The sequence below is a fragment of the Primulina huaijiensis genome, chromosome 11 (assembly GCF_012295235.1).
Source record: "Primulina huaijiensis isolate GDHJ02 chromosome 11, ASM1229523v2, whole genome shotgun sequence".
Taxonomy (NCBI): domain Eukaryota; kingdom Viridiplantae; phylum Streptophyta; class Magnoliopsida; order Lamiales; family Gesneriaceae; genus Primulina; species Primulina huaijiensis.
Window position 1 is genome coordinate 2,077,162 of NC_133316.1, and position 14,088 is coordinate 2,091,249.

Genomic DNA, 14,088 nt, shown 5'->3' on the forward strand with positions numbered 1-14,088 from the left:
ATTCAATTTCATTTTTTGCGAGAAGTAATAGAAGAAAGAAGTGCAGATATGCAGAATATTCATAGAAAAGACAATGTATCTGATTTTCTGACCAAGCCAGTGAATACTGATAAGTTTGACTGGTGTAGATCCTCAAGTGGCCTAGCTAAAACATAAGCAGCAGAGAATGACAATATTGAAATGATGTGTGGAGATGTGTTTGATTCTCAATCAAATCTTCAAGTGGGAGAAATGTCGACAAACTTAATGCAGTGGTTGGAGCAAATCATTTATTGTTGGTTGGGAAAAAGATGGATACGCGTTTCAATTAATATGAAACGTGTTTCACATTAATGATCTCATTTCGTATCATCCCTTCATCTTGTTCTTTCTCTTATCTTATAGTATTTGAGTGCTTATTTTTATAATTATAATATTTGTGATGTGTTTGTTCTCATATATTAAGAGAGTGTGTTTTCTTTGGAAACACAGTGAGTGGTTATACACTATAAAATATTATAGTGAAATTTTTTTCATCTTATCCGTGGTTTTTACCCTAATAATTTTTATGAGTTTTCACGTAAATTTCGGTGTCCAGTTTTATACTTTATTTTTATATTGTTGTCTCAAGTTGTCGCACGTGAGACCAACATATTTAAAAATGTTCGAATACATTTGGAGAGGTTCATTTTTTTTAAAAAAATGAACATATCTTGTTATCTTATTGATAGATATATCAAACATAAGGAGAGGTGAAGGGATTAAAGGGGAAAAGGGGGAAATTTACCAAAAAGCCCAATGATTATAGGATGTGTATTTTTATTTAATCAGGTTGTCGAATCAATTTCAAGTTGGTGTGATCACACATAAATGTAATTTTTAAAGGAGATTATGATGCTTAGGCAGTAAATAATTTTGTAAATCATTCTTTAATTTTACCATCAACTATAATATTAATCATATAACACATGATTATTCACATGGGATTCAGTAGAAACTCCATTGTAACAAACTCCTGAATCTAAAAAAAATCATTGGAAAGCGACGCGATCATTTATGATGATCGAGATTCAGATAGTTTGAACATTCAACAATTTCTAAGAATACATCAACACTGCTCTCAACTCATGAATGCAACCAAAATTTTTATACGCGGCAATAACATATTTTTAGTGCATTGTAATGTAAGGGTAAAATAAAATACGCAAAAACAGTTCCCCGATTGAAGATCTTATGTCCCATCTGGTTCCCTCCTGCGTGAGAATCAGCTCGATGGTGCTAAAACTTGAGGGAAAAAAAATTTCGCTCTCTTCTTCTGTGAGGTATAAGTGATCCAACCTCGAACATTTTAATCTGAATCCGGATCACCATCAACAATCTCTGGGATTGAATCTGTAGATTCATTGTCTGATTCTAAAGTTGTGCCTCTACTTTTTTCTGAACGTGATAAAAAAGCAGATAATCTTTCGACTATTGGAGAAACATTATCATTCTTGGTCTCCGACACAAGTTGTTCCGACGTAGAAGCGTTCATCTCATCTTTGGCAGATATCCCATTATCAAGATTACTTTTAGCTGTTTCTTGGCCGAATTGTATGAATGCAGCACGTTCTGCAATAACCGCTTCAGATTGAACACCGATAAGCAGATTTGATGACGTCGTTGACACACTCTCTCGTCTTTGTTTCTTGGTGGTTTCCGAGATCCGTGGTGATTCGACTGTAAAATCATTCCCACTAACCCCCATTTTCTCAGATGGACTGTTAGTTGACACAACTAAATCGTTTTCCTGGGAAAGAACGGGAACAATTGTACCTACTGTGGTCGTAAGAGGTTCTGTGGCATCATTAGCATTCTTGTGTGTTTCAGTGTCTTGCATTTCCATTTCATCATTGCCAACCCAGTTTTCATACAAGTCATCATTTTCTGATTCAGACTCAGATGGGTCTATCTCTTGTATCCCGACTTGAAATGTGGACAGATGGCTTCTATCGGGAAACTTGTGGCCTTGACCTTTATAGTCATTAATTCTCAAACTGGTGTCTAATATAGGATAGGTCCTCGGGTGTATAAGCCCGTCCAATGCATGTCCACAGTAGTCAGCGAGCTTCGTTCCTCTTTCTTGGATTCCTACAGTACATTCAACTTTCAGAATCTGGAAGCAAGTAAAATGAGGGGAATCAAATCATAGTATAGCACGGCAGAACCACGTAACCGGTACTGGGGTGATGATTTGGTTAAGCTTATGTGGACATAGAAAAGTCAAAAGTTCTGCCAGAATAGCCGTGAGAAAATTTTCTGCTAAGTCAATTTATCAAAAAATGTAACAGAAATAACAACTTTAGATGATGTTCCTTATTAGGACAATTTCAGCATGAACTGCAACAAGTCTGATGAGTATGCCTTTCCACTTTTATGCCTTAGAAAATATACAGAATGGATCACCTGAACGGAAAAGTTCCAGACCCGATGCAAAATGTGATGGGCAAGTACGTCCTGGAGAAATAAGAGATGCATAAAGCGCCCGTAATGAAGCTAGTTGAAAGTCCGTCCAGACAAGGCTTGGATCACTAGCAATGAAGACATTTCTTTCTTCCTTGGACCATCCTCCTTCACAAGCATTCGCAGCTATAGAAATAAGAAGATGATCAACTTTTGGTCTCCAGCTATCAGATTTCAAATAACCACCCTGGTAGTGACAATTTCAGTAGTTATATATTAAAGATAAACAAAGAGAAGGTCAGAAAGCTGTAACTGATGTCAGTTTATTTAAAATAATAAAATTCCAACTCAATTGCATTATTTGTAATAAATTCAATATATTTTGAGTGGCTACATCATTATGAATGGTGAGCTCAAACTACAGCAAATTGCCCATTTGAAAATGATAAAAAGTAATAATATTATCAAACCTTGAGAATCATCCAAGCGAGATAATGAAATTGTCATAGAGAGGCAACAAGAACTCGGATAAATAGAAACAGATCCTGATTAGAAAAACAAAATTGAGAAATGCATTTAGAAAAGACTACCTGGATTATGTTTCCTGCTGTGATTTTACCCATGACAGGTGTTCTATTATTCTATATTTATTTTTCAATGTTGGTATATTGGGGTAAGCTATTAATTTACAGTGTTCCGTAATATGGTTATACAAGGAGATGGCATTGCACAACAAATTATCTTCAACTTGGAGGTTATTGGAAAATTTTGCAAAGTGACTATGCCAAAATCTGGTTTAGGTCCTCATAAATAACAAATACATTGAGGAGATTTCAAATTTATCAAGAAGTACTTGTAGGAATCATATAAAGCCGGGGTCTTTCTAAGCTTTGAATGACATTGATCTAGATTATCGAGACCCTAGTAAAATAAACGAGCCACTTTTGCAAAAATTAGACCACCTTAATCAACCAGTTTTTGTCAAACAGAATTATCATGAAGAAGAAAAGGGTCAATGTTTCTTGTTCCTTTCATCAGAAACTAGGTTCCCTTAGTATACAAGTTAATGTTCGACTACATTTTCGTAGAAGCTTTGCATTAGTTAGCTAATCCACCGTTCTCAGTCAAGTCAGTCATCAGATTCACTAAACCAAATGATCACAAACAGGATATCATACTCACACATGGTCATAAACAGGATATCATACTCACACGAGAAAAATTGAGGAAAAAAAGGAAGAGAAATAATAACTAGTGATATGCTCATCATCATCAGATCAGACACATACCACAGCAAGAAGAGCTTCTAACAACTCCAATGCAGCTATCTTCACAGATGTCGGAAACGAATTCTGTGGCATTTCAACTTCTACATCTTTAACAGGCTGTTCTTGAAATGATCCTGTCGTACTAAAATGCTTCTTTCTCTTCCGACGAGATTTTGTCACTACCTCCGAAGCAGCTTTGGCATTTGTGCCATCCTTCTTATAAGCAAGGGGATCTAAATCAACAAATACAATGTTGATAACATCTGGGATCACATGAATTGCAGTTCCTGTAAAAAAAAAGTGCTTAAATTAGTCAAGATATAACTCGGTGTCTGATATAAGTTACAGGATCGTTACAAATTTCGCCTACCCCAAGAGACTTGGAAAGAAAGATGGATAAATGATTACAGTTTCGGCACCACTATCAAGAATAAAAAGAAGACGGAAAGAAGAGTTTGGCCAAGTTAACAGCCCGTGATAGAACATTTTTTCAATTGACAGGGGCATTTAACCAAGAAAATCATTTACACAGGTCCTTGGCTCTATAGCAAGATATTGTTTTCAACATCCTCTTTGATTGCGTAATGCCTGGTTCCTTCCAACCACCACAACCCTGCCAATGAGCATATAAAGCCTCCAATCACAGCAACTTCCATCCTCTCATACAAATTTCAGTCTCTAAAATACAGAGGCAATATGATCTACGAGTCTCAAAATATAAGATCTTACCCTTTTCTAGTTTCTACAGCGAACAACCAAAATGACGCCCAATCAAAAGCTAAAACAACATGATGGCTATAGTTTCAAGACAAGATTTCACAAATGAATTATCAGTTTTTGACATTTAAGTGTTCTATCAAGCTGCAACCACTGACAAGAACAATCAAAGTTCCCATCAGATGGATCCAGTTCGCAATTAAAAGTAAAGCACCTGTAGCTAGGATATTTAGAATTTGCTGATAGACGTGCGTGTTATATGAATACACTTGACATAGCTTGCACGGTGCACTTAGCCTTCTTTCATCCTTTAATACTTCTAATAGATTCATCTTTAGTGATGATTTAACAACATTGATGACAAAAAAACGAGAATATCAAAGACACCATGAAAGTAACAAACAGTAAATGCAAGACAGATTTTTCCACCCTACATAGCAAGACACAGATTTTTCCGAGAATTTTGCGAATTGGAAACTTAAGATCCAATTTGTTTTCAAAACATTTTTTTATATTTTTCATAGAAATGTACATGAGATACACTATACTTGAGTGTGAGAGATCACGGTTAAGTGCAGTTCAAACATAAAAAGAAACTGCTTTTGCATACCAGACAAAAAATAAAAAGAACTATCTAATAATTTGGATGCATACCGCAACCCTCCATTGATATCAGGACTTTCAATATCGAGTATGCTCTCACTCTCAGCTCCGGAAACGTGCATCTCCTCATGTATTCCGTCAGCAGTCGTAAAATATCTGGAGCATGTGGCAATACATTGCTGCACAAAGAATAGAAATTTCCTGGTTTAAACATCTTTAAGTACTTGGCAAAGTTGACATCAAAATGTGGTAGTTTGACTTCAAAAACCTTTTTCAGGAATAAAAAAAGGGACTATGCCATTTCTAAGATTTTAACTGCAGCAACAAAATCAGTCCATCGACCTACGAATATTTCATTGATAATTAACAATTCAACTCCAAGAAGGGAAAAAGAATTGTTGCACTAGTTGCAAATACAGAAGGTGAACTGAAATCACACTGCAAAGCCGAACTGCTATCCCGAACGTTTATACTAAATCTGCAGCATCACTCTGCACGGACCAACGCTTAGATTCACTCTTTCAATTGGATTTAATACCAGTTTTTGCATTTTCTTTTACCCACAGAATAATTATAATACTTCTTGCCGAGAATCTTAGGCCTTAACAAGAAAACTCGAAATTGTCAAAGATGTTTATATTTCCATAAACTTTGATTTCATTTTTTTGGGCTTTGGTAATCTTGAACCTTCTTTTCAGCCCTCCATGATTTAGATAGCTTGATGGCTTGATTAACAACATATTAGTATTTAGTGGAGAGGAAAACTTCAAGCAAGATTGCATAAACTTAATACTGCTAGAGAATTACAACACAAGTTTGGCATCCATAAATAATGAAAGACACTAACAGCATTCACCTTCTTAAACCCTTGATAACTGCTGCGATAATCTCAAGAGTATGCAACTGCAAGAGTGGAAGTTCTAAACATATCAATTCTTGTTTCAGGGTAGTCCCGAAAGGTAACGATCTTTGAGACAATGAGCCATCAACCAGCAGAACTCTCCAGGCAAGAGCTACTAGAGCATGAATTGGCACAGTAACCTGCCATTCCACACGAATGGTAGTTAACATGCATCAGTTTTGAAATCCTCATCTGCTTCTCTAACGTAAAAGCATCAGCATAGAAATCATATGCTACCTGAACAGGGTAAAATCTTGTGAGCATCATGCTACAGCAACTCATCAGAGCACAAATTTTAGACCCCAGCAGTCGCTCAGGCCTCCTGGTTGAAAAATTAGAGGTCTGTTCAGGCACCACTAATCCTCCTAGTGGTGGTGGGGATTCTTTACCTGAAAGAAATAATACCTTCATGGCCTCACTGCTGCTGGAATCTGAAAGAAAATTTGTAAGTTACAAAGTTCAAACCAAAATTAACAACCTACGGGATAACTCCTCTGGTTAATACCTTCTTCTAGACCTTGAAAGGCTTCACCCAGATGACTGTCTATAGACAGCAAAATTTTAACCATCGTGAACCACCAGCTATCCTTGTCTCCTCTTGATTTCGGAAGCAATGACAAGCCATGAATAAGTTTCTGCAAATGAAAAACCTCAAATGAAGCCAACTAGTTTGGCTAATAAAATGCTGTATCAAAACATGGGAAAATTCTCTCACCTTTAGAACACTAGCACTACATTCTCCAGACATGATTTTTGAGACGATAGCAGCTTCAACCTGCACCCAAGAGAAAACAAAGTTTACTTTCTAACATCATGGAATAAAAAATCAACAGTGATTGAAGTCCACCACCGAAAAAAGTTCAGTATCTGACAAATAAAGTAAAAAATGGAGAACTTACATCATCATAATGTTGGTGGATAGATACTGGGAAGAAATTCATCAAGGTGCATAAAAGACTAAGTAGTTCTTCCTGCAAAGTGAATATGCCAGAGGAGGAGGAGTGTGAATGAACAAAGTAGCGAGGAACCTTTTTCCCACTATATAGATGAAGGCTAACAAAAATAAATAAGAATATCGGAAATAATGAAATAGAACATTTACAGACATATGAAACCCACATTTGCAACAGAATAACATAACTGATTTAATTCATAAAACAATGTAAAGCAGAGATATATATAAGTACGTACAGCACCAGAGCTACCCGCATTTAACATCTTCAAAGTTGGCTCAATAACTTTCAAAGCCAGTGAAGTACCATCCTTCTTTGCTTCTGGGAATCTACTCAATCTAACTCATGTCATGAGAAAAGATCAAAATAATTAACCACTCACCTCCGTATCTTAGTATAATATTAGAAATGTAAAATTAAAAGAAAGACCAAAGAACTGAAGAAGAAAAAGATTAACTTAAACTTTATTCAAAATATATACCGTCACTAAATAGAAGCAAACAGCCACACTAAGGGCCGTTTGGTACAAGGGATTGGTTTGGACTGTGGTTAGTTTAACCGGTTTATCCAGTGTTTGGTTGGATTTTTAATATTCTACTCAATCCATTATGCAAAGGACTAAGTCATATTAAATGAAGGAAAATAAACATATCTCACTCCCTTGTACTAACTATTACTTTTTAAATCACACTCTTGTACTATCACTTTTTTAATCACACCCTTGTTTCCAATTCTAGCATTTCCCTACACCAAAAAAAGTAATTTTAATATAGCACAAGGGTAATTTTGTCCAAAAGTCAAAAGATTCTTAATTTATCCCACAATAAAAAATCATACCTCACACAATACCATTTTATCACCGTATGTTACATTTCTACATCAATCATTTTTTTATCATCTACGTTCTAATCATTAAATAATCTCATCCTCCTAGCCAAATCATTCGATAAACTCATCTTCCTAGCCAAACGTAGCCTATATTCGTATAGAGCAAGCTAATGAGAAGGATAATTTTCACTTGATCTTATGGCCAAACCCAAGCCAAATATATAGCTGACTTGTGAACTCTAACCAAAACACAAATAAAAATGCTAGTCACCTCACCACGCTTGATGTAAGACTAAGACCCCTTTTGCAAAGATCAGTTTTTTATTTCTCATCTCTGATCCCACAAAAAGTGAAGATCAATTTAGAGCAGTAAATATGAAAATTTAATGATACAAGGACAAAAGCATGAAGACGTGCACTTTTTCTCAAAAATAGTCCTCGCAACTCATATTGACAAATAAATAACTTCACTATTCAGATTGATCACTCAAATGCTCAAATTATCACAAACAAACATGAATGATGATGACAAACAAATTCACCTATACATCTTACTTTTTTTAAAAAATTCACCTATAGATCTTTTTTTTACAGCTAAGCAGAAGAAACAAATAAGACAAATCTAGCATTTCACCAAAAATTTATTATTGACGAACCTGGTAAACAAATCTGACAGAGCCGCAAAAGCAGCCACCTTCACAGAAGGAGAAGCTGCAGAAAGATCCTAACAATGACCAAAGAAAAGGTGTAAGATTTAAAACAAACAATACAGAGTGCCTATAAACTGAACCATTTACAGAAAAAAAATGCATAATAAATGACACTTATTAAATGGTATATATATGTGATCCCTCCACTGTGGAAATGTATAACAAAAGAATCTCTACAAACCCCAGGAACTAATTGAGTTGAAAATGAAACTTTGCATATGAAATGTAATCAAATACCATAAAAAGCTGTCAGGGAACTTCTGCATCACTCCGATTAGAAGATCAAAGGGTAAATTAAAAACTCTTCAACAATCCTTTTTAAGGATATTGGTACATTTCCCTCATTTTAAAGGCTTTTAGCAAATGAAACTGAGTACAAGATCTTAAAAGCCCTTTCAACAATTTGAACCTTGGAAATGTAAAGATAAATTTGTCAGAGCAATACAAAGATCAATGCCACCCCACGTCCCCACCCAACCCAATAAGGAATCCTAACAAAACTTACAGTGCTCGACAGTAATCATACCTGGATGTGATTGAGTAGCTCATTTAACCACGAAAAATATGAAGCTAAGAAACGTTGTGAACTGCATTCTTGACATGTCACTGCAAGCAAACTTATCCCAGCCCAACGCTTATCTGCTGGCTAAAGCACATTAACAAAATTAGAACATTTTGGCACCAAATTTCTTTCTTTTTTTACTCTACATTCAGTAGAACAAAAAAAGGTCCACTATTCTAAAAGTTTAAGAACAAAGTATAGCCATCAATTAAAAAAGCAATGAACCCAGCATCAAATTTCTACACAGTGGCAAAATGAATTCTTTCTTAGTAGTTCAACCTCCAGCACACACACATCCCTTGACCATTCCCTTTTCTTACGTACTAATGAAAAACAGAAAGGAAAAGTTAAACCTATGTTACAAAATGAAAAAAGACGCCCAGTGGTTACTATTTGTATTAAGAGCAATGTACACGCTAATTAAAGAAATCATAAAAATTGAACAAAGAAGCTAATAGATGCTTCTGTCAATAAATATTTTTCATAAAAATATTCCACCGGACTATGATTACAAAAAATGATTCATCTTACCGTATGGCTAGCCAAAAGAAAGAAATGAAAAAAGAAGTAATATCGGCACTATTTGAAGTAAGAGCAATATACACGCCAATAAAAGAAATCATAAAAATGGAACAATGAAACTAACATATGCTCCATCCTTGAATATTTTTCATACAAATACTCTACTGGATATGATGAAAAAACGCGATTTGTCTTACCATGTGGCCAGCCAAAAGAGAACGCACTCGATGGTCCCACGAATCCACTGCCTTTTTCCAGCTATCCATCACCTCTTGTTTGCCTAGACCCCGCTCAAGCAACAATTTGTGAGTCTTGATAGTCGTCACAACGTACGACAGGTCTGAGGGGTGGAGAAAAAGGTGCTTATCATCGGGGACATACTTTCTCAACAGAGAAAGAAGAAGCTTTGGTTTAAGCTCATCATCATACAAGCCGCCAGTGCCCTCCCCAAATACCATTCTGTGATAAAGGTTGAAAAATCGAAAAGTTGAAATAAAATTTACTCCTTAACGTTATCTTAAACAACCAAAATCAAGCTCCATAGGCTAAACAAAGCCAAAATTGAAACCTTTTATTCAAAACCCAATTCAAAGTTTTGCTCGTATCCCATAACAAAATCACAAAATCAATTTCAAACATCATTATATTCCATTGAGTAAAAACTCAAATAAATTCACCAAACACATGGGAGAAAAGACTAACCTTACAGGGAGGTCGCAGAGGTTTTGGGGGGTTTTACGGAGGAGATGGGGGAAAATAGGTTTAATTCTAATTCTAAGGTAAAATTGGTTTGGACCTATTTAAAGGTTAGAATTTTGTTCAATATTAAATATAATAATAAATTAAAAAAAATCTACTCTAGGGAAAATTTATGCAATGTATATTGTTAATAGTGTCAAAAAAATAAAATAAATGTTATTTAGTACAAATAAATGTGCATACATCTATTACCAATTTGTTTATTTCTAATTTATTCATTTTTTTTAATAAGAAACACATGGAGTTTTGCATGAANTTAAGTATTTCATATTTGGGTGCTACTTTAAGTTTACAATCATAACTTCTGAGGGCCCACATGTGCATTTTTCTTTTTTTTAAAAAAAAAAATCTTAAAACAAAAAATTAACAACTCAAAATTAAAAAAAGCCTTTTCACCCAAAAACTAAATCCTCCGTCCACCTACCGCCTTCACCAACTAGAAAAGTACGAGAGAAACACAACACCATAGGGTCGTGAGCTTCAAGTGAAGGCGAATCTGGAGATCTCGTGCAGACTTTTTCCGTGCGCCTCAAATTCGAAGGTAAATCGATGTTGTTGGAAAATTTCTTACTTCCGGTAGAATATGTGCGTGAATGTATTAGAAAACCGCGGGTATAAAAATATGTGCGTGAATGCAAATCGAAGTGGTTGGAAATAAAAATTGGGTTCGATGTATGTGTGAATGTAATCCTATCCTATAATAAACAAAAATAAGAAGAGAAATTAAGGGTCTGTTCGATTTCTTGAAAATACATATTGACTTCTTAGATAATCAAAAGAGACAGAAGAAACAAATAAGTGTTTTTCTTGAAAATAAATGACCTGAGATGATGGGTTTCGATCTTCCGAATTCTTGAAAATCCATGTGCTCAATAAATTAATATTGTTTCTTGAAAATAAATGACCTGAGATGAAGAGTTTCGATTTTTTGAATTCTTGAAAATTCACGTGCTCGATAAATTAATATCAACTCCACAATTGAAAAGGCCAGTGACAATAAATATTCTAAAAAGCTAAAACAGAACGCAAACAAAAAGCAGAAAACCATAAATATTCATCAAAGTTTAACACTGATCAAATAAAAATAAGCACAGATTGCTAAAAAAATCACCATTTTAATCAAGAAAAAGGAATTTAAATATCTTACCAAAAGTAATTTTGTTCATTTCATATTGTAGAATGGAAGAAAATAGCGGCGATGAACTGTCATACATTCCCCAAGTTGGAGACAATCAAAAGCCAGAAATAGGGATGAAATTCGAATCTTTAGATGAGGCGTTTTCGTTCTACAACCAATACGCACGAGAATCTGGTTTTAGTGCGAGAATGAGTAATAGCAAAAAAAAGTAAGAAAACAAATGAAGTTATCTGGAAAAAATTTGTATGCTTTAAAGAAGGACATACAGATGCAATCAGATGGAGTAAACAATCAAAAAGTGATGAACCAGTAAAGGAAAGAGCTCGTGGTGAGATTAGAACTTGATGTAAGTCAAAGATTTCAGTTGTGAAGGAACAAACTGGTCTAGGTTGGGTTGTTAGTATCTTCATAGAAAGTCATAATCATCCACTATCAACTCCTTCAAAGGTGTATTTGTTACGCTCACATCGTACTGTTTCTGCAGCAAAGAAAGCACTGAGTCAACAGTTTGCAGAAGCGAATGTACCTACTTGTCAACAAATGCGATTGTTTGAGATAGAGTCTGGAGGGCCTGAACATGTAGGTTGCACGAAAAGAGATATAAGAAACCACGAGAAAACGCTTAGGGATGAGCACAAGGGTATTGATGCCGAAACATTGATTGATTTCTTTCTGTCTGAGAAAGACAAGAGTTCAACTTTCTTTTTTGATTACGAGACAGATTCAGACAATAGATTTATTCGTTGTTTTTGGGGGGATCATGTGTCAAGGAGGGCATACACTGCATTTGGTGATGTAGTGGTGTTTGATACAACGTATAACACCAACGAATATGGGATGATTTTTGCACCATTTGTAGGAGTTAATCATCATCATAAGACCATTGTTTTCGGTTGTGGATTTTTGAGTGATGAGAAAACTGATTCTTTTGATAGGTTGCTTAATAAGTTTCTAGAAGCCATGCCTAAAGGAGCACCAAACTTGATCATAACTGACCAGGATCCTGCTATGACGAAAGCCATAGGTGAAGTTTTCCCTAAAACAATTCATCGATATTGTTTGTGGCACATTCTAAACAAATTCCCAGATAAATTGAACCCGGTGACTTTTCGTGACCACTATCAAAGCATAAAAAATGTCATTGTACATTCTATGACTTCTATTAAATTTGAGAGATCATGGGAAGAGGTTATGAATTGTGCTAACTTGGTAGAAAATGATTGGCTGTCATTGATGTATGAGTTGCGACATAAGTGGGTGCCGACATATTTCAACCATGTATTTTCTGCTGGAATGTCAAGTAGTCAGAGGTCTGAAAGTTCACATGCATTTTTCAAGAAGTACGTCTGTAGCAATAACTCGTTGATGGATTTTATAATTCGTTTCAATAAGGCACTTCGACACCAAAGACACAATGAGTTAGTTGCCGATCATACTGATTTGAACGAGCGGCCAAAGGTTAAATCGAACTGGCCAATGGAATTGCAAATGGTGAATGTATACACGAAAAACAAATGGTTGGAGTTTCAAAATGAAATTAGTCTGAGTCATGGTTATTATGTGCAACAAGCATCTATTGGAATTGAGTTTGGGGTTTACAATGTCATTAATTTTCTAGGTTCTTCTTCTGCCAAACATAGGCTGCTTACGCATGACATACAAAGAGACGATATATCATGTAGTTGCATGAAATTTCAATTTGAGGGTATTCCGTGCAGGCATATGTTAGCATTTTTTCGTATCAACCAAGTTTTCCACTTACATGATCAGTATATACTCAAACGGTGGACAAAGGATGCAAAGATTGGCGTACATTACACTATGGCTGAGCAAAATGTGGTTGACGATCCAGAAAGGTGTTTGATGTCTAGACATATGAGGCTATCTTGTAAAGCTTCAGCTTTAATTGATGTTGCATCTTTCAGTGATGAGGGGACAAACTTTTTGACTGAACAGTTTGATTCTATTGATAGCAAAATGAAGGAGATGAATATTAATAGAACATTACGCAGTGGGATTCAAAGTAGGAGAACCTTGGATGGAGCCATTGGTATCATTGATCCTTCTGAAATTAGAACAAAAGGACGTGGGAAGAGACTAAAATCATCGAAGGAGAAGTCAACATCAAGGGCCAGACAGTGTCGTGGATGCGGGCGTCGAAGTGTGTCACATGACAAACGCAACTGTCCAAATTTGAAAGACGGGTATGTATTGATTAATTTTTTAAAAATTTAATAATTTCTTTAATATTAGTACAGATGACAAAGTTCATTTATCAGGTCAACCGTAAATAATGATGACACAGATGAGAACTCAGATGAAGAAGATTTTGGATCAATACATGGTAACTCAAATACATAAATTATTTTATGCATTTAAATTTTGTTTCTTTCATAATTTTTTTGTAATCATCGTGTTCATAATTGCAGGTAGTACAAACATGTGGACAACTGGAATGGGCTTTGATGACTGAAATTAATCTGTATGAAGTTATGTTTTTGGTGTTGGTGCTTGTATGGTATTAACTTTTGATTACATATGTTGAATTCGGATGTGTAACTGGTACATGGGGTATTTGTTGATATTTTGCAGCTTATGGTATTCTTAATCAAGCTGGAGAAATTTATTTCCTTCCTTTATGTTAGAATATGAACAGTTTTATTAATGATAGCATCCCATAAACTGACTTTTTTTTTTTAAAAAAAA

General features: G+C 35.2%; 2 protein-coding genes across 2 annotated transcripts; one reads left to right on the plus strand and one right to left on the minus strand.

Annotated features, from left to right (window-relative positions):
* Window positions 1-1,289: 1,289 nt before the first annotated feature.
* On the minus strand, window positions 1,290-10,306 carry LOC140987633 (uncharacterized). Its single transcript, XM_073456217.1, has 14 exons — window positions 10,188-10,306; window positions 9,683-9,944; window positions 8,928-9,047; window positions 8,348-8,415; window positions 7,102-7,201; window positions 6,810-6,881; window positions 6,626-6,685; window positions 6,416-6,545; window positions 6,148-6,341; window positions 5,866-6,050; window positions 5,061-5,188; window positions 3,711-3,976; window positions 2,425-2,668; window positions 1,290-2,109 (listed from the first exon to the last, which is right to left on the minus strand). Exons 2-14 carry the CDS (start codon window positions 9,941-9,943, stop codon window positions 1,328-1,330), a joined length of 2,610 nt encoding a protein of 869 aa, XP_073312318.1. The 5' UTR covers window position 9,944; window positions 10,188-10,306; the 3' UTR covers window positions 1,290-1,327.
* Window positions 10,307-11,357: 1,051 nt separating this feature from the next.
* LOC140988638 (protein FAR1-RELATED SEQUENCE 5-like) lies at window positions 11,358-13,938 on the plus strand. Its single transcript, XM_073457670.1, has 3 exons — window positions 11,358-13,586; window positions 13,662-13,726; window positions 13,812-13,938. The coding sequence occupies exons 1-3, from the start codon at window positions 11,923-11,925 to the stop codon at window positions 13,853-13,855; spliced, it is 1,773 nt and encodes a 590-aa protein (XP_073313771.1). The 5' UTR covers window positions 11,358-11,922; the 3' UTR covers window positions 13,856-13,938.
* Window positions 13,939-14,088: the final 150 nt, after the last annotated feature.